This window comes from Hesperophylax consimilis, chromosome 28 (assembly GCF_061612785.1).
Source record: "Hesperophylax consimilis isolate HC1 chromosome 28, BYU_Hcon_1.0, whole genome shotgun sequence".
Lineage (NCBI taxonomy): Eukaryota > Metazoa > Arthropoda > Insecta > Trichoptera > Limnephilidae > Hesperophylax > Hesperophylax consimilis.
The window spans coordinates 10,112,662-10,134,075 of NC_142863.1; the positions used below are offsets into that span (position 1 = coordinate 10,112,662).

The 21,414-nt window shown below is 37.7% G+C and overlaps 1 protein-coding gene and 1 pseudogene across 2 annotated transcripts in view; both read left to right on the forward strand.

Annotated features, from left to right (window-relative positions):
- Positions 1 to 21,414, forward strand: part of LRP1 (LDL receptor protein 1) — a 325,177-nt gene that overhangs the window by 150,015 nt on the left and 153,748 nt on the right. For both annotated transcript variants that reach the window (XM_089648596.1, XM_089648597.1), the window contains exons 7-21: positions 8,555 to 8,696; positions 10,312 to 10,427; positions 11,322 to 11,484; positions 11,902 to 12,127; positions 13,334 to 13,508; positions 14,870 to 15,007; positions 15,325 to 15,502; positions 16,138 to 16,392; positions 16,975 to 17,130; positions 17,419 to 17,666; positions 18,613 to 18,796; positions 19,003 to 19,091; positions 19,800 to 19,883; positions 19,968 to 20,055; positions 21,288 to 21,367. In XM_089648596.1, the coding sequence (XP_089504722.1) occupies positions 8,555 to 8,696; positions 10,312 to 10,427; positions 11,322 to 11,484; positions 11,902 to 12,127; positions 13,334 to 13,508; positions 14,870 to 15,007; positions 15,325 to 15,502; positions 16,138 to 16,392; positions 16,975 to 17,130; positions 17,419 to 17,666; positions 18,613 to 18,796; positions 19,003 to 19,091; positions 19,800 to 19,883; positions 19,968 to 20,055; positions 21,288 to 21,367 (2,322 nt within the window). The remainder of the gene's footprint in view (positions 1 to 8,554; positions 8,697 to 10,311; positions 10,428 to 11,321; positions 11,485 to 11,901; positions 12,128 to 13,333; positions 13,509 to 14,869; positions 15,008 to 15,324; positions 15,503 to 16,137; positions 16,393 to 16,974; positions 17,131 to 17,418; positions 17,667 to 18,612; positions 18,797 to 19,002; positions 19,092 to 19,799; positions 19,884 to 19,967; positions 20,056 to 21,287; positions 21,368 to 21,414) is intronic.
- LOC149410159 (U4 spliceosomal RNA) lies at positions 9,825 to 9,938 on the forward strand (annotated as a pseudogene).

Genomic DNA, 21,414 nt, shown 5'->3' on the forward strand with positions numbered 1-21,414 from the left:
TTGCCAAAATAATCAGTTAGGAGTGTAGTAACAACAGCGCCGGTTATTCCCAAGTTTTGTTCATCTGTAATTTCCGTGCCTTCTCCGCAGTAAATTATGAAATCTAGAATGTATCCAGTTTTCACATCACACAAAACAAACATTTTGATTCCAAAGCGATGTCGTTTTGATGGAATATATTGCTTAAAAATTAGCCTACCCTTGAAAACAATGATACTTTCATCTATACATAGGTCTTCATAAGGTATCACAGACTCCTTAAATAGTGTTCGGGTGTGATTTAAAACTAACCTTATTTTATAAAGACGATCTATAGGAAGCGAATTTGAGTCACAGAAATGTAAATTTTGCAACAACAATTGATATCGGTCTCTACTCATGATCTGGCCAAAAATAGGGGAACTTAGAAATATATTTGTACTCCAATACTCTTCAATAGTCAAATGTTCGTTTCTTGTCATAAGCATGGTTATTGCAAAAAATAGATACATTTCTTCAATACTTGTGTCCTTCCACTTATGAATTCGTGACTTCGCACCAAATTCCTTTGAAATGAGAAGAAAAGTATGGTAGTCGTTTGTTTCTCGAACAATTTCATTCATAATCGAGCGATTTAAAAAATGTTCAAAAAAATCACTTTCTGTTGAATTTTCGTTAAATTGTACAGAAACGCCGGATTGAAAATCATCAAATTCGTGTACTATTGGAATATGAGGTCCAGACACCCAGGAGTGTAGCACTTCTTCACTTACAGACTCATTCGCTTGAGTTTCTGTATCTGAAAGTTCCGAAGGTTCAAATTCATCTTCGGACATTTCATAATCAGAATCCAAAACGTTCAATATATTTTCAATTTCATCATCTTCCAAACTATGGGCCATTTTTTATCCGAAAAATCAAATGAATTAAAAAACTAAAAACTTGTGAACGTTTCCTAATAAATTTTGAAATAGTATATAAAACACGAAAATAACACGCACTTTAGTAATATATAACTAATACATATATATAACAAAATATATTTAAATTAATAAAGTATATAGTAAAGTCAATAACTCAGTTTTGTAACACAGTAAAATGTTAAAAAATACGCGCAATCGGCACAATATGGTCACTCGTGGATACAGTAAAATTGAATTTGCTAGACGAAACACAAGAAATCAAAAAAAAAATGATTTCTGAAGTGAACAAATTAATTTGAATTTTTCGTAATAATTCAATATTACAGCAGAACACAGAATGTTATCGGCGCAGATTCCACAGATCAACTCGGCGCGCGCAAGCGCAGATAACATACTAGTACTAACGCCATCCGTTGACAAAATTGTGAACTAAAGCACTCAAAGGCGCGAAGAGGCGCACTTGATTATGGATCTTTTTTTATGAAATACAATTTTATTTTTGAGAAATACTTGTAGATGTCAGCATCGTGATAGTTCTACGAATGTCCAAGCGAGCAAGAAATACATTAATGACGAAAGAGCGCTGTAATATCGGCCGTCAAAGTTTCCGTATCAACTGTTGATACGGCCGCGTGTGAGTATAGACTTTTTGCCGTAACAACAGTTGATACGGCCGCGTGCAAAAGATTAAACAAATTATTTTCAACACTCTCCCCAATAATTTTCAGATAGTAGCAGCTGTTGTATCTGATATTACATTACTATCAATATATATCCCTCCCTCTACAATTTTTGTTGAAAACGAATGGTCAACATTTATATCCCAGATTCGTCCCCCGTATATGATACTTGGGGACTTCAATGCTCATTCTCCTTCTTGGGGCAGTGAGTTAACAAACCGTTCTGGCCATAATCTATTAGAATTTATGGATACCTATAATTTATGTATTCTAAATGATGGATCTCCAACTCGTTTCACTGCCCCTCAACATCGGAAAAGTGCAGTCGATTTATCTCTTTGCTCATCTTCGGTGATTCCCATATGTTCTTGGAACATTCTTAAAGATCCACTTTCCAGTGACCATTTTCCTATAATAATTACCTTCCACCATCTATCTTCCACGCATTCCTTTTCGATAAACAATAGTTTTAAATTTAAAACGAAAGACGCGAATTGGAGAAATTTTTCTTCAGAATTAGACTCCATTGTTCAAGCATCTAAGTCTTCCCTTGTCAACACTAGTTTACAATGTGAATTATTTCCTAACATGATAATAAAAGCTGCAGAAAAAACACTTAAAAAACGTAATGTAAACATTAAGATAAAACATTCCACCCCATGGTGGGATGAAGAATGCACTAGTGTCGTTAAATCCAGAAGAGAAGCAATTTCCATTTTCCGTAAATGTATGTCTTTCGAAAATTACCTTTCTGTGAAACGCGCCCAGGCAGAAGCGAAACGCGTTTTGAAAAACAAAAAGCGGTCTGGATGGCGAAAATTCTGTGAACGCTTGTCTCCTGAATCTCCCCAGTCATCCGTATGGTCCAATTTAAAAAAATTCGGTTCGTCATATACTCCCCAGCGTTCCAAACATATTCCAGAAGAAATTATTATAGGTTTTGCTGATAAGATAGCTCCTCCGTCAGTTGCCAGATGTGAGGAAATGCCTTCCTTTATTTCTTATCCATCTCACTCTAGCTGGCTGGACTCTCCTTTCTCAGTAAGTGAATTAAATCGAGTAATCAATTCCCTTCCAGACTCTTCTCCTGGCCCTGATGGAATCTTATATAGTTTCATTAAAGCATTCTCAGACATGTCGGTTGAATATTTTTTATCCCTAATTAATTACATGTTCGAAACGGGATTTATTCCTGAAGTCTGGAAAGTTCAAAAAATTCTTCCGATTTTAAAACCTGGCAAAAATCCATCTGAAATCTCATCCTATCGTCCTATTGCTCTTTCGTCGTGTTTAATGAAAGTAGCAGAACACTTGATAAAGAACAGATTGGAATGGTTTGTTGAAAATAACAGAATTATCTCTCCTAATCAATATGGCTTCCGGAAAAAGAAATCAACCATAGATAATTTAAGTGTATTAACAACAGACATCCGTATATCTCAGTCCCTTAATTCTTGCACTCTGGCCACATTTCTTGATCTTTCGTCAGCTTACGACGATGTATTAATTAACATTTTGAAAGAAAAATTAATTAAATATGATTTAAGATTTTCACGGCCAAAAGTATTTTTGTTATTTGTTTTTGGGGTATTATGCCGTGTTGCGCTAACTCATTCTTTAGCCAACGTTTCGGACAGCATTGCAGTGTCCATCATCAGGGCAGATGTCTTATTTGAGGTTGTGTTAAAATGTGAGCTTAAGTATGAGGTTGTGATACCGTGTTGCCAGCTCCAACCCTCTGAGCTGACATTAACGTATCATTTTTTTATTTAAAGTGGTTTTCTTCGTTTAGCTCTGGTGTATCCGTCAATTACCGGATACCAAGAACTATTAAGCTTAGCTCCATCGTCTCTATTAATGTTTACGGGATTTTTATGAATTTCAATGGCCTCCGTAATCAGCCGTGCTCTATAAGTTTTCGGTCTCCCCAGGATTTCAGGAACAAATCCAAAGTAATGCCCGGTGTCAATCAAATGCTCGGCAATTGCCGATTTGTCAGGGTGGCCGAGTTTACAAGCTCTGAAGTGTTCCGAAATTCTTTTGGAGATAGTCCGCTCTGTCTGGCCTACATAGACCTTGTCACATCCGGAACAGCTGAGTTTATACACTCCATCTGTTTCCAGAGGAAACTTAGTCTTTGCAGACCTCAGTAAGTCCTGTATCTTTGATGAGACCGATTGTCAGCGCTATTGGCGCTCCTACATACAAACTTTCCCAATACCTCTCAAGATTACTGCAGATGCAAACTGGTAAAACTGAATCGTGGATTAAGGATTCAACAGATCTGATAAGTAAGCTCAAGAAAGTCAAGACTGAGGAAGGAGATATTCTGGTCAGCTTTGACGTCGTGTCACTTTTCACAAATGTGCCTCTAGAAGACTCCATGACAATGCTCAGGGAGATATATGAGGAAGACATTTGCAAACTTTTTGAACACTGCCTCAAAACGGGATACTTTGCATTTCAGGGTGAACTATTTGAGCAATTGGAGGGAGTTGCGATGGGCAGTCCGTTATCGCCAGTACTAGCCAACTTTTTTATGGAGAAGTTTGAAGAAGTGGCACTCGACACAGCTTCGGCTGTCCCTAAAGTATGGTGGCGCTACGTCGACGATGTCTTCGCCATTTGGCCTCATGGAACGGAGAAACTAAACGAATTCCTGGACCATCTTAATTCTCTCCACAGCAAAATTAAATTCACAATGGAACTGGAAAACGAAGATAAAATCCTGCCCTTTCTAGATGTGGAGGTGATGCGGAAACACGATGGTAGCCTAGGGCATACTGTATATAGGAAACCAACCCATACGAATCGGTACTTACACGCTGATTCGCACCACCACCCAGCGCAGAAGAGAGGACTTATCCATACATTGGTGACCCGAGCGACCAGAATATGCGAAGAACATAAAATCGGAGCGGAACTTACGAAGCTGACCGATGCACTGGAGCGTAACGGCTACCCAGCAAGTCAGACAAGGCAAATCATAAGAGCCAAATCTGCACCAAACGAAGACAGAGTTGAACAAGAGTCGAAAGGCTGTGCCTTCCTGCCTTATGTGCACAATGTGACAGACAAAATTGCCAAGCTGTTGAGAAAGGAAAATATCAAGACTGTCTTCGGAACAACAACAAAGATACAGGACTTACTGAGGTCTGCAAAGACTAAGTTTCCTCTGGAAACAGATGGAGTGTATAAACTCAGCTGTTCCGGATGTGACAAGGTCTATGTAGGCCAGACAGAGCGGACTATCTCCAAAAGAATTTCGGAACACTTCAGAGCTTGTAAACTCGGCCACCCTGACAAATCGGCAATTGCCGAGCATTTGATTGACACCGGGCATTACTTTGGATTTGTTCCTGAAATCCTGGGGAGACCGAAAACTTATAGAGCACGGCTGATTACGGAGGCCATTGAAATTCATAAAAATCCCGTAAACATTAATAGAGACGATGGAGCTAAGCTTAATAGTTCTTGGTATCCGGTAATTGACGGATACACCAGAGCTAAACGAAGAAAACCACTTTAAATAAAAAAATGATACGTTAATGTCAGCTCAGAGGGTTGGAGCTGGCAACACGGTATCACAACCTCATACTTAAGCTCACATTTTAACACAACCTCAAATAAGACATCTGCCCTGATGATGGACACTGCAATGCTGTCCGAAACGTTGGCTAAAGAAGGAGTTAGCGCAACACGGCATAATACCCCAAAAACAAATAACAAAAAAAAAAAAAAAAAAAAAAAAAAAATTAATTAAAATAAAAATTCCCTTAAAACTAGTTCAATTTATTATTAATTTACTAACAGACTATCCATTATTATCCACTTTTCCTCAAAAACGATAAATCGCAAACTATGGAAGGGGTTACCTCAGGGGTCCGTAATCAGTCCATTATTATTTAATATATATATAAGTGATTTAGACAATGTAATTCCTTCATCTATCAAGCGACTTTATTTTGCTGATGATTTCCTTATATATTTATCACACAAAAATCTATCGCGCGCTGCGAAGGAATTGAATTTGGCTTTACATAATATTAAAGTTTGGTTGTTGACAAATGGGATGAATTTAGCTACGTCTAAAACCAAAGTAGTGGCTTTTACGCGCAAAAGAAAAATACCCCCCTTTTCTGTCTGCTTTGATAATGTCCCTCTTCAAATCGTTAAGCAAATTAAATTTCTTGGACTACTTTTGGATCATAAACTTTCCTGGCTCCCGCATATTCAGAACATTTCGGCTAAGTGTGAAAAGGGGCTAAATATTATGCGAGCTGTTTCCAGAGTGTGGTGGGGATCTCATCCTACTACTCTTAAATTAATGTATGGTGCTCTAGTGCGAAGCCATTTGGATTATGGAACATTTCTTTTCGATCCTCTTCCTAAATATTTGGACAAAAAACTTGAAAGAATTCAGTCGAAAGCGCTCAGAATAATTATTGGAGCGATGAAATCTTCTCCAATTAATTCTCTCCAGGTAGAATGTGTTGATCCCCCCTTAATTCTGAGGAGACAATTCCTGGCTGATAAATATATTTTTAAATCTTTTTCTGTATCGCGTCACCCTTTAGAACAAAGCCTTGATTATTTGTTCAATAACATAAATAACGAAAAAAGATCGACAGATAAAAATCGACTTCCTCTCCTTCTAAAAAGTTTTCTTTCATTCAAATCTCTGTCCTCTTCCCTCCAAAATCTACAAAAAGATCCTATCCTTCCTATTTTCACTATCCCATTTGATTCTATCAATTATATCCCCAATGTTATAACTTCAGACTTCCGAACTGATATTTTAACCTCATCTAATCAAAATGTTGAGGAAAAATTTAAAAACATTACATCTTCTAAGTTTCCAGAATTTTCACTCATTTACACAGATGGTTCTAAGTCTGATAACAAAGATTGTGGAGCTGCGGTACACATTCCCGAATTCGATTTAGATTTGTCTTATAAATTGCCTAAAGAAATTTCTATATTTACTGCAGAATGCTTCGCAATTGAACAAGCTTTGAGCCAAATCCAGCTTTTCAATATTCGACGAGCCTTACTGTGCACTGACTCACTAAGCGCAGTGTTGAAAATTTCCTCAAATATCCATAAACCAGAAGACTATATTATTTATAATATCAGAAACACCCTTAAATCTTTAAATGAATTAAATTTCGAGACAATATTGGTTTGGGTCCCTGGCCATTTGGGAATTGAGGGTAACGAGAAAGCCGATTCTCTAGCTAAACTTGGAACAATTTCTGGCTCTAATCCTTTAGATTTTAGAATTCCTATCTCTGACGTCATCCCAATTCTTAAATCCAATATGATTCGCTCCTGGGAAGAAAATTGGTCTAACACGAAAACCCGAACTGGTGCTTTTTATGCTGGAATACAAAATCATATACCAAGTAAACCTTGGTTCCACGGCAAGAAAAAATCCAAAAGATTTATTTCCTGTATCTCGAGAATGAGAATTGGTCATTGCTCCATTGCATCCCATTTGTTTAAAATCCGGGTCCTAGATAGTCCACTCTGCCAGTGCGGCATGGAAAATGAGACTCTTGATCATGTTTTCTTTAATTGTAAAAATCATTCATCTTTCAAAGGCATTTATCGTTTACTTATAAAAATCACCCACCAATCTCCCCTTAGTATTCCTTATTTACTTTCTCTTAACAATTCTCGCATTTTCTCAGTTCTATACAAGTTCATAGACTTGAATGACTTCAATATTTGAGATTTCCTATTCCCGTATAGATTTCCCATAAAATTATAACCATCTCCCCTAATTTTAACGGCACATAGCACTCTTTTTAGGGTGAATTGCCTAATACAAAAAAAAAAAAAAAAGAAATTAATTAGCATCCTACTAAAGGGTTTTCCAATAAGAGGTGTTATTTTGAATAGCCCGCTATTTCGGTAGATGTTACTTTTGAAGCTGTCATTTTTTGACATTTGACAAGTAGAAACTACGCCATTAATAAAAATGGAACGATACATGCTTCAACAACGCATTGAAATTATTAAAATTCACTTGAGTGAGTCAAATGCAAATCATCTTGAGTGATGAGGCTCATTTCCACCTCGGTGGCTTCGTCAACAAGCAAAATTGTCGTATCTGGGGCTCGGAAAACCCAAGAGTTATTGTTGAAAAGCCTCTCTATCCTCAACGTGTGACTGTTTGGTGCGGTTTATGGTCCGGCGGAGTCATTGGACCTTACTTTTCTGAAATTAGGCTGGAGCAACAGTTACGGTGAATGGATTGCGCTATCGAGAGATGATTAATGATTTTTTATGGCCGGAATTGGATGGTATTGATCTGGACAACGTTTACTTTCAACAAGACGGCCACACAAGCAACGAAACCATTGATCTTTTACGATTGAATATCAAAATAACACCTCTTATTGGAAAACCCTGCATTATATCTGCCTGGCAAAGGGCTTGCATAGGTAAAATGAAGGTGTGATACCAGTTCGTTCTTGATGCAAAGTAGTAGATTCCGGTTCTTCACAGCAACTCCCAGTTTATAATTTATCCAAAAAATAATGTTGTAGTCCAATGCAAAACAGCCTCACGCTGCTGGTCTCCAAAAGGGTCCCTCTTAACCAATGAGGATCGGCAGATGCCATCCGATTCCATCAATCCCAATGGTCAATGCTCCATATGCAAAGCTGACGCTCAAAAAAATTGGCGAATGTGTTCGTCGAACCTCAGCCGAGAGGAATGCCCGCTGCTCTGGGCTGGTGATCAAAGAATGGCCACTGTTTCCAATGCAAATCACAGATTCTAGCTCCCTTAGGTTTGGCAACTCTCCAAGTCAAAATTCCAGGTCTGTCAATTTGACCAATAGCAAAATGACAATGTGTAGGTACTTAAAGGTCCCACACACCAAAACCATAGATGCGATGTAAGTAAAGTGATGCACACACCTTGTTACAAATCTTATATGTAACAAATTGTTTATGATTTCAGAACCTGTTGACGAAGAGCCTTCGCTGGTGTTCTCCACTCAGAGAGATATCCGGATACTGAAGCTAGACGGGAGTCCATGGCCAGGAAACTCTACCCTCAAATTACTCAATTCTCATGCCCTGGACTTCAATTTTGCTAACCGGTAATTATTATTTTTTATTTATTTCAAAATAATACAAGATTTTAAATTATAGCAGTATGCAAAATAAATATAATTTTTATTCCTAATTATTTTACTACTCCATAAGGTGAGCTCCAGAAGCTCGTGTTTATGGGAGGAATAAGTACAGGGTGGGGCAAAAGTAATCACCCAGTTGGAAAACGCTATAACTTTTGCAAATTGCGCCAAATGTCAATTCGGTTTTGACGTTTGTGAAGTAAAAAAACGCAGAATACAAATCGACAAGACATGAATCGGTTTACTCCTCAAGAACGCGGAATAACAAGCAGTACCAAAGTTTATAAAAAAATTTAAAAAAATACAGCAAAAGAACATTGGGTGATTACTTTTGCCCCATCCTGTGTATAAAAAAAAATAATAATGCTTAAAAGGTGATGTGTAAATAATACTCCTTATTGAATAACTACAAACGCAATTCAACATACAAATTAACATAATTAAATCTTCAAATTAACTACAAACATAATTAAATATACATAATTCAATCTTCAAACGAACTACAAACATAATTAAATATACATAATTCAATCTTCAAATTAACTACAAACATAATTAAATACATATACATAATTCAATCTTCAAATTAATTACAAACGTAATTCAATCTTCAAATTAACTACAAACATAATTCAATCTTCAAATTAACTACAAACATAATTTTAAATATAATCTTCAATTTAACTACAAACATAATTCAATCTACACAATTTTAGAGAGTTAGTATTATAACAATAGCCAAAGTTTTTCTAAATGCCATATAGTACATATTAAGTGTACGCATATTAAAGGCACGCATATATCATTATCCAATTTTCAGGGAGTTAATTTGCTTTTTGAATTGTTCATATTTCAAAGTTTTAATTACCTTTTTTTTTTTTGGACAATAATATATTGTACCTTTTTTTAAATTTTTTTTTTTTCGATTTTATGTCCGGGTTAAATCTTCAACATAGGAAAAACTAAACCCTTCCACACACTTTTCCACAAATGATCATCTAGTCAATCCACATTATTCAAGTGCATTATATAAGCATAATAAATACAAAATTGTACTTACTATAATTATACCCATTATAATTTTTGTTATTTAACATTGCGCAGTGGCTATATCGTAACCAATGAGGTTTATCCGAGGTGCGATTATTGCTAGTTGAAAACTTTTATAATTTTGTTATTTATTATTATTATTTCTAACCTCTCAAGCTATACAGATTTCTGGATATTAGGTTTTGTATACAGCCGTGCACATTCCAAAAACCATACCTCCGAATATTAATAAAGAAATATATAAATTGCTTACTGTGGTTTAAAGCCAATGAATTCAATTTTATTTCACCGTTCATCCCATATTTTTAGGTTTTATAATAACCTAAAATTTATAAACTCATCAATTAAAATGAAATATAGGTGGATATATTGGTTTTAAACCACAGTAAGCAGTCTGTGTTAATATTTGGGGGTATAATTTTTGTAATGAGTGCCGCCGAATCTAAAACTGGAAATCTCTATCGCTCAAGGCGTTTTTTTTTTTAAACACTGTTTCCTCGAGTGGTCCTTTAACTGGTTCTGATTGCAGGTCGGTGTGCTACATCCACAACAAGGTGACCAAGTCCTGGTTGAGTTGCTCCAGTGTAGACGACCTGAATGACAGATGGGTGATGCCATCGCCCTCCATGTTCCCAGAACTAGAATGTAACTACTTTGAAATTTTATATTTATTTAGATTTGATAAATTTTTTTGCATGATCAATATTATAAATTTAAAAACATGTAATTCCATTACCAGCGGACTGTTTATCGAGCACACGTGCACGCCAATTTCTGCGACCGTGCTCGGCACTCATTTACATGCTTTAATACCGTCTGAAAACTGTATAGAGGACAAAATCAGAATCATTTGCGCTAATGTCACTGTAGATCTGATATTCAATGTAGTCTCTATGACAGCATATATATAGTAATGTAAAAGTCGTTATTTCTTTGAATTGTTGTTTTTCGTATATGGTATGTATTCAGGTTTGTCTAAAAATAATCATTAATGCATTGATGTATTATACTAGATTAGCCCTGTCTAGTTAAATTAATTTTAAAAATAACGCCGCGTACCATACATCACAAATATGGAGATGAACTTAACAACCCAACTCTGTTTAAACTCCTTGTACAAGCGTTCAAACTCGTAAGCGAAGCCACGAAGAATTTGTTGTCAGAGGTGTTGTAATATGGACATAATTCAAATTTAAATATTTGGAACTGGGTTATTTTTGTGATTGAAAAAATGAACTTGCCCAACAAAGCTGAGAAGCAAAATAGCTTACTCTATAAATTGGATTTTTTTTTTTTTTTTAAACAAAGAAGCTCTTCTGGAGAAAAGTCTTACAAATATAAACATGAATAATAAGATACATTATTTGATAAAAAGAAAACAATTGCAAAAAGACAGATTACGCTATACGCATCATGGCTTGACCTATTACAGTGTTTCGCTCGCCATACAATCGAGCAAGCCACAAGAATATAGCGTGGTCTGTCACAGGCTTTATATATTGTATAGATTATTCATCATAATATTTCATTATGTTTCAGCAATACATCAAATAGCCCTGGACTGGGTGTCTGGCAATTGGTACTTTCTGGACGACTTCAGAGAGGTCATAATCCTCTGTAACAGTACCCTGGACGCCTGCGACGTGCTTCTTGAGGTGGAGCTCAGTAAACCGAGGGGCATTGCGCTGGATCCCACTCGAGGGTAAGACTTTGTCATTTATTTCACCAGACACTAGGCAACCTAACCTAACCATCCTACCTGGGGTTAGGCAGAGAGGACGGACGGACTCAACCTAACATAGCCTAACCTAACCATTACACCGTTTCTGTAAGGAGTTGGACTGCCAAATAGTTGTTTTTATGAAGAATCTTTTGAAAAATCACTTGAAAATGAATTTTCAATATTATTTGGTATAATGTATTCATATTTACTCTGTCTCTCTTACACTTGTCTGGCATTGTATATCGCCATCATATTTGCATTTTTTAATGATCATGAAATACAGTTATTGGAAATTTAAGGCCCCATTGGTCAGACTTTAGGTTCACAAAACACTCCCACGTCACGTTTCTAGTGTTTTTCTTATTCTATGGTTAAAGAATTTTCATTTTGTTCCAGTATAATGTTCTTTACCAAATGGGGTCACTCCGCGCCAACGCTAGAGCGTTGCGGCCTCAACGGTACGGGTCGTGAGCCCATTGTCAAGCAGAAGATCGTATACCCGTACGGCGTGGCCGTGGACATCCCGTCGCAGCACGTGTACTGGGTGGACACGTACCTGGATTTCGTGGAACGAGTCGACTACAACGGGAAGAATAGAAAGACCATTAAAAAGGGACACCCTGTAAGTTTTATTTTATGACCATTTTTTTTGTATACGAATTACAACTCTTTATTTTTAGACCCATTATGTGACTATAATGATATATTCAGGGCTTTCCATTAATTTTCAACTATTGCTTTATACTTGTTTGCACTAACTTGTCTAACTATATTCAAAACACGCGTCTGTACCAAGTAATTTTTTTTTTAAATATACCTGGTAATGATCTGGATTGTAAGCCACACAGACCGTCAGGGAATAATTAATTCCCCATGAAAAAAAAGGTTGATTACAAAAATTGACTCTGCAGGCAGCGTAACAAATTATCATCCAGCCACCAAATACATAAAACAGAGAACTCACCGAATATATCACTCGCATTGAGATTGGCAGTAATTCCTTATGCTAAAGGTTAATCTCCAAATTCGGCAGCGGACGGTAATCAGCACAATAAAACTTGCATTCGCACCATGAAATAATGATCTGTCACGACAAGCTCTTAAGAGAGTAGAATTTAGAATAAAATTGAATTAACACATTGTAATTCAAAAAGTACTGTCACTTTCTTGCAACAAAAATATTTAAATCTTTTAGTCATAAATCGACCAAACAGGAATTGTGGTGCCCTCTTTTGTCAAACAATATAATTCAGATGAATCCAGCTGCTTAATGCACAGGCAACTGAATTTCATTATCACTCACCTGCAGAGCTAAATCTATACAATAACTGACCAGAGATGTTGTCTATCCTGTCCACTATTTTTAATTTTTAAATTTTAACTAATTTTAAGTCTACTGCTTCTCTAATACCCATACAGGAGGCCCTGAAAAAAATAATTTATTTCAGCTGTGTGGAGGGTCTTTTTAAGAAAAGGAAGTTCTGGGAAGGAAATAGGTATTAGGGGTGGGTAGAAATCAAGGTTCAGGTTTAGCGTTCAGGAGTGACGAATGTATGAATCCATCCATCCCGCTGCGGTTCAAGACAATGGGTCGAGAGAGACCAGCTGGAGTCAAAGGGTCTCCGCAAACTAGCCTCTCTTGATGACCCAGCACCCCTGCCAAACATAGCGAACCACTTGGGGTGACCTACAGCAGAGGTGCTGGTTATCCAATTAATGGTTCCCATGTATATAAATTTAGCAAATATAGCCAGTGTATAGAGCTATCAGTTAACTGACAAAAATAATCTGAATGAATTTAATGTTGTGCTTATTTTTTGTATCGCAGGTACAAAATCTGTACTCAGTCACCGTGTTTGAGGCGAGCCTGTTTGTCACGTCGTGGCACAACCAGTCTATCATACGCCTGAACAAGCACAATGCGCACGATCACGATTTCATCAACCGGAACATCTCCCGACCGTACACAGTGCACGTCTTTCACAGGCAGAGACAGCCCGATGGTTTGTACCTTTTTATGTGTTTGCGCTTTTTGATTGGCGGTCTTGAATAAGCGAAAAATATTATGATGATGGTTCTTGATATTACGATTTTTGAGACTTTCGTCATATTTGAAATTGGTTTACCATTAACTTCTTCGCCGCTACAGACACATATATGTGCGCAAATAATCCGTACCCTCAGTGCTACATGCACATATATGTTCATTCATTTTATTATACGTTATCCTATAACTATCAGGAAAGTGATGAAAAGGTTAAACGACGATTTTTCGGTGCGTTGTTTTTATAGAATTTCAAATGTAACATTGTCATCAAATTGCCAATCAGCATCATTTTTTTTTTTAAGATTTGAAAGATCTACGTTACATCCTCCGATTAATAGTCTGTTTCATCTTTCTATCAAATTGTAATCATCTGTTAAGCACAGCAAAATGACAGTTACGCTTGACTGCTGATAGCAATTTGATAAAACGTTGAAACGGGCCTTGAGTCAGAGTTTAACGGAGACCATTTAAATTTCAAAATGGCACCAATCAACTATTATAAATTTTAATCCTAAAAATAAAATCCTTCCATTAGACCAAGGTTGTATTATTGTGACAATTATACTACAGTTTCAGGATATGATTCTGTTAATAGTTTATACAGAATTGGTAACTCTTATGCTATGTTAGCTGATGTTTTTAATAAGCCTCTATTGAAGTATAAAGCAGTACTAATTAAACAATTTAGCAGAACATATTTTCACAAGGTCACTGCGTAACAGGTTTTTTTTGTTATTGTTACTGTTTCTTCTTCAAAACTTTATACTAATGTATATTCTTTTTTCTTTTGTCTTGTTCACTTATATAATTTTTCTTTTCTTTCTTCTTTCTATATTGTACTATGTCAATAACTATCATGTGTGTTAATGGCACTTGTGCCGTTAATTCTAAATAAATAAATTTTATTGAAACACCCTAACCTTAGTGTAGTGTTTATAAATAATTGTTTCAATACTGCTCAACAGATGTCAGTAGAGTGTGTAGATATAAGTTATTGATATTTAGTTTATGTAGTTTTAAGATAATTCCATAGGTGGCAGTAGTAATGTCACATGACAGAGACAACAAGTCGGCTGTACCTGGATGGTTACGAGCTAGCCGATCTCCAGGATCTTCCCTCGCTATAATAACTCTTGAGTCTCCTATAGAACGGACGTATGTCCTGCTAGATATTCATTGTAATAATCTCACCTAATCGAACCAAAGAATTTATTATGAACTCCTGATCATCAAGTGTATTCCTATTTAAGAAGAGATTTAACAGGCGGTCTGATGTATATTGTAATGTAACTCAAATTGCAATGCTTTTGTTTGTAGTTCAACACCCGTGCAAGGTTCACAACGGCGGCTGTCAGCACATCTGCATACCGGGCTACAGAAACGTGACCATGGTGCCGTACGCCAACTGCATGTGTAAACCAGGCTTTAAGCTGCATGTCGATGGAGAATGTACTTGTAAGTACCATAGCTAATATTTTGTTATCATTATTTTGAAATCTAGTGTTTGTGGTCTTTAAATAGTTCTGTAAATATTGTGGATTAAATAGTTGACTTTAATTAAATTGGATTAATAATTCACTGACATTGCCTTGTTTCGTTTATCGTTTGAAGTGGGACGTCTGTAGTCGCCTTGTTGAAGCGATGGGTTCCTTATACAAGAGAACCGGAATGACAGAGAAAAGAACAAGAGAAGAAGACAAACTAATGAATGATTATTCTTACCTGTCGATTTTTGCCTGTACAAAAATACAATATTTTTTTTTTGTTTTCAGTGGTAACGCAGCCCATCTTCCTGATATACGGCAAAGGTCGGCCTGCTATGATAAAAGCCATCCTGACCTCGGCCAACCAAGGCCACCAGGTTATGATCCCCATCACCGATCTGAGCCAGCCCTCGGCCCTGGACTTTGACTTGAAAGAGAGCTACATCTATTTTTCAGACGTACAGAAGTAAGATCATTTAACCTTATCTACGCGTCTGTCACATGTCACACCCCTGAGGGCTGGTCAGGAAAACAACATTAAATTTGACAAGTTGCTGTCGGGCCGAGAATGGATGTTCAAATGTGACTGTGTCAAATGTGACAGTGTTAAATGTGACAGTGTCAAATGTGACAGTGCCAAACGTGATAGTGTCAAATGTGACAGTGTCAAACGTGACAGTGTCAAATGTGACAGTGTCAAATGTGACAGTGTCAAATGAAACAATGTGAAATTTCAAATGTGACAATGCCGAATGTAAAATGCCAGCAGTTCCTATGTCGAATGTGACAATGTCAAATATGGTAATGTCAAATGTGACAATGTCAAATATGGAAATGTCACATATGACAATGTCAAATATTCAAATTGTAAATGTTAAAATTGCAAATGGGACAATATCAAATGTGACAAATACTATGACAAATACCGACGGTTGTTCAATCAACGCTGATCCCTAGATTCCTACCCAAACCTCATACCTTTTACCTTTTCAGAACTTCCTCTCCTTCCTTTCCTTAAAAATGCTTTCCCCACAGCATCCCAAAAGATGCCATAGCTATGCCCTCCTGTGTGGAGTGTATAATAATTATAATATTTTCTAGAGACACGATTCAGCGCCAGCATGTGGACGGCACAGGCCGAGAGACAGTCTTGTCTGCGGAGAAGAATGGGCCTCTGGCCCTGGGCAGTTGCGAAGGTCTGGCCGTGGAGTGGATAGGACGGGCCCTCTACTGGACGGACGAGGCCCTAGGGACCATCAGTGCCGCCCCATTGGCCGCCATGGACAAGAGGAAGACCATCGTGAGGGATATGCTCATGTCTAGCCCGAGGGCGATAGCTCTGCATCCTGTCAAGGGGTAAGTTACTTTGATAAGTTAGGTTAGTGAGACTTTTGTTCTGATTAGCTTTAGTTTATCGTGAGGGATAATGTCTCTTCCAACCCCGGGGCGGTAGCCCTACATCCTGTCGAGGGCTAATTTATTCATTATGTTTAGTTCATAAGTTAGTTACACTTTTGCTTCGCCGAGTTTTAGTTTATCATGAGAGACAAGGGAGTGGTGGTAGTCCTGAACATAGGTGACTGTAGGTGAACCCGGCATCCTTGAGCATAATTGTAATAATAGACTGACTGACAGAAGTGGAGTTGTTTCCTGGAGGTAGACGCCAGGACTCCTTAGGGTTGCAGCGTCAAAGATGATCATTCATAAATCTTAATGTTAATTTATAACAGAAATATTAACCTGATAAGTGCAGTTGTCGCGTATATGATTTACCGGTGGATATCCCCGTAAGCGGATGTCGCATATGTGATCCAATGTGTTTCACTAAAACACAACATCTTAAAACGTGCCACGTGGTGGGATAGATTGCGTTGAAAAGGTTGAATGCAAATATCATCCGTAGGAATGAGATTAAGATTTTTTTGTATGCACTTTCAGGTTGATGTACTGGACGGAGTGGCCAGGCAAGGGCAGGCAGAGGAGCAGCATCAACTTCGCGTGGATGGATGGTACGCATCGCGCAGTGTTTGCGCAGGAGAACCTTCACTGGCCCAACGGACTAACCATTGACTACCTGAAAGGACAGATTTACTGGTATGCATTAATCATATATAAAAAAAATCCTATTATGCTCCTTCTTCCTCATTAATTAAGACAAAGTGTTTAATATTAAGGTAGAATCTGCAGACAAGCCACCATTTGCAGGTCAACCTTTTTTTGTTTTTTTTTGTACATCCCGTATTATCTATATCTTAAATATAATTAAACTGCCCTGAATGTAGTATCTTCAAGGTCCCATCTTCTGACCGACCGTCACCGGCTGAAGTAATTGGCTTCTAGCCAGGGCAGTAAGTAATCCACCATCATCAATGTCTGTTCCAGGTGTGATGTGATGCTGGACAAGATCGAGAGTGCGGGGCTGGACGGAACGAACCGCAGCGTAGTTCGCTCGGGCCCGCTGGTGGCGCATCCGTACGGCCTGGCCTACCACTCCAGCTACCTGTTCTGGACCGAGTACCAGCACGGCGCGCTGAGGCGACTCGACCTGCGCACCGGCGCTATCACCACTCTCGCCCAGGAGAGCCCGCCGCTCTTTGACCTAAAGGTCTACGACGATCTGGCGCAGACTGGTGAGGAATTTCTCTTTTCAATTCCCATCTATCTATCTTCATTATTTTTTTCCATTCCCCCTTGATCTTTTCTCTTTTCCATCCTTCCTTGTTCTCTTCGATTTTTGTCAACCTCATTTCTCTTCGCATTTGCTCCGATTCTCATCTTCCTGTTTTCCTTTAACCTTTTTTAATTTATATTTTTTTAAGGGCGGAGACGGTTTACACATAGTTCCCGTGAGCACTTAGGCCATAGGCCCATTGTGCTATCTCCCATTTTACCTCAATCCTTTAACAACAACCCAGTCCTTTTAATAAAGTTCACCAGGGTTGTTATTAGGTATGTGGCTATGTCTTCTGGTTCTACTGTATGTCTCCCCAGGTATCTGAGCTTAGTTCCCACCAGGGCAGGACCATAGATGAATTGGAGTCTCTTCATCCTCTCCACATTTCCTGCATCTATTGGTGTTTTTCACTCCCGATATCTGCATGTATCTCCTGAGATGGCAGTGTCCCGTTAGTAATCCTACCAGTTCCCTCAGTGAGTTTCTGTCCATATCGAGTAGTTTCTTGGTTCGTCTAGGGTCTGCTCCTTTTATGAGTACTTTGGATTGTCTCATTCCAGGTGCCCTCTCCCATTCTTTGCAGTGCTGAGATTTGACACACCTATCAATATTCCTTTACCCTTGCTTAGATAGTCTTCAACTTGTTTTTCATTCCTTTTGCTTTGGTTTTTATCATTCTCTTTTCCTCTTGCTTCGACTGTCATCAACTTATTTTAAATTCCCCCTTTCTCAATTATTGATTGATGAGAATCAATCCATCTTTTCCATTCCCTTTGATTTCTCAGATTCATATAAATCTCTATTCCACTTCGATTCCCCTTCACTATCTCCAATTATTTTGTTTACCAAATGTTTGTTATCATTGGTATGTCTTTATTAATGGTTTTTCTGTTTATTTTCAGGTTCGAATGCATGCTCCAAGCGTGAGACCCCTTGTCCAGAGCTTTGCCTGCCTACTCCGGTGGGTTCTGTCTGTGCGTGCTCCGATGGCAGTGTTCCGGGACCCGTCGGGAAGACTTGTCTCTCTCTCACAAACTATACGGCGCCATCTAGGTGCGGGGAGGACATGTTTCAGTGCAAACTCAGGTTGGTGAAATTCTTTTTCTTCTTCCTTAGCCTTTTTAGGTCAAACGTCTCTAGTTTTGCCGATTCTCTTCTAGAACCAGACTAACCCAAATGATGACTATGTCTTAAGACTTCTATTTATCGAGAATCTCGTAAAAGTGATCTTTTTTGAACTTCTAATAAAGATTGGGATTTTTCTGATGTTAACATTAATTGTTTTATTTCAGGCATTGTATTGGTCGAAAGTATCTGTGCGATGGAGATGATGACTGCGGGGATGGGAGCGATGAAGACGTCAACCCTGGTGGAATATGCGGTAAGTCACTTTGCGGTTTGGTTTGTCATCACTTTGGACATTGACATGAACATCGACTTTGAAACCTCTTCATGATTTTGAACCTTTTCATGACTTTGAACTTTTTCATGATTTTGAACCTTTTCATGACCTTCAATTTTTCATGACTTTGAATCTTTGCATGACTTTGAACTTTTTCATGACATTGAACCTTTTCATGACTTTGAACTTTTTCATGACATTGAACCTTTTCATGACATTGAACCTTTTCATGACCTTTAACTATTTCACAGCTGAACTTTTTCATGACAACAATATTCATGATACAAACTTTTCATGTCTTTGAAATTTTTCATGATATTGAACCTTTTCATGACATTGAACCTTTTCATGAGCTTTAACTATTTCATAACTGAACTTTTTCATGATTGAACAATTTTCATGATACAATCTATTCATGACTTTGTACTTTTGCATAGCTGAATCCTTTCATATTACCAAATAATTGAGTCGGGCTATGAATCAAGAGGTGTGTAACAAGACTGAGTTGTTTGGCAGTCTGTTCTCTGCCGATCCCTGTGGAGAAACGGCATGATGGTTAGTTAGTTAATTAGAACTTTTCATGACTCTAAACTTTTTCATGACTTTGAACCTTTTATGTGACTTTGAACTTTTCATGCTTTTTGTCCCTGGATTTCTTGAATTTATTTTTAAATTTCTTGTTTTTAGAACACATAGTCTGCCGTAATGATCAGTTCAAGTGTGACACCAATCGCTGCATCACCAACTACTGGGTCTGTGATGGAGACAAAGGTAATTCAAAATTCATTACTGCACAAACCCTTTAAAAATTTAATAGGTGGCATTATTTTCATGCAAAATATGTTAATTTTCCAGATTGCGCTGATGGAACTGATGAGGACCCTCAACATTGCAGAAACAGCACCTGCTCGGCTAGTCAATTCACCTGTAAGGTTTCGGGAAGGTGAGCATACCCAAACATCTCTTCCATCCACTTCTCCGCAGCTTGTTATCCATGGGATGCACATTCGTAACTACCAGATGCATTATCCATTAGGGATATTTCGGCAACATTTGGGTGTTCTGGGATTGTCCGACGCATCCTGACAATACGTCAGCTATTTACCTCTCTCTTAATCGGTATTGTTTTAAAGTTGAAATGCTTATTTTTGTCGATTGACCGCAGGTCTTACCTTACCTAGAAATATCGAGCAGAAATAACGCGTACGAGCATAAATTAATATGTAAGTTTGGAATGTATCGGGAGCATCTCCTATCCTAACCTTATCATAAATTCCTCTTCCTAATAATAATAATAACACAGCATTTATACAGCGCAGTTTAGTGTCATTTCACAACAAGTGCGATTTACTATAACAAACTTAAAAATGGTAATTTAGTATTAGTGGTCATGTTCTTAAAATTATTTGTACAGTGTGCCTTACCCAATACAGATCTAATATTATAATACTGTTTATACAAAGTGATGATTAAACTTAGAATAACAATAACAGCAGGACAGGACAAAACAAGAACATTAAAACTAAAACATACTACAAAACAGGAGGCAGTTTGCGCTCAGAAATGAGAATCTTCTGAGTAGACATTTAAAAAAGGTACAATAAGGAGGCAACCGAAACCAAACAATTACCGAAAGTTCGAGAATATGACTGGTTCTAAAACATTGAAAAGAAGTTGAGATTTATGAATTGTAAGATTTTTTAAATAATTTTGTTTTTAAAGCCCGTTTAAATTCAGCCAAATTCTGGAGATTAGTAACAGCTGAGGGAAGTCTATTCCAGATGAGCGGTCCTGATACACGAATAGAGCGATCATAGTAAACGGGTCGATTTGACCTAGAAAGTTCGATTAGACGATTACTAACATCTAGATCTGCTGACCTTAGAGTAAGCTGTCTATTGCTTAAGTTTTATCGGACACATAGTTCCGATATATAGACTGGCACCGTTCCTTGCAATGCTTTGAACGTCATTAAGCAGATAATAAATTGTTATTCTTTCATGGCATCGAAGCCAGTGTAGGCGATCCCTTAGAAGTGGGGTTATACGACAATAATCATCATTCCTCTCCCCCTTACTTAAAACTAGTCACCCCCTTTGGTTGAAATGTAATTTTTATCTTCAGAATTTACACTGTGTGATCCTTGTGTAATATTTAGTTGTTATTTGTTCCCAGATGTATTCCATTGGCCTGGAAATGTGACTCGGACTTGGACTGCGGAGAGTCGGACTCATCTGATGAGAATGGAGACTGCAGTAAGTATTTCCCAATTCATACAACACTTAGATTGGGTTTTTTGGCA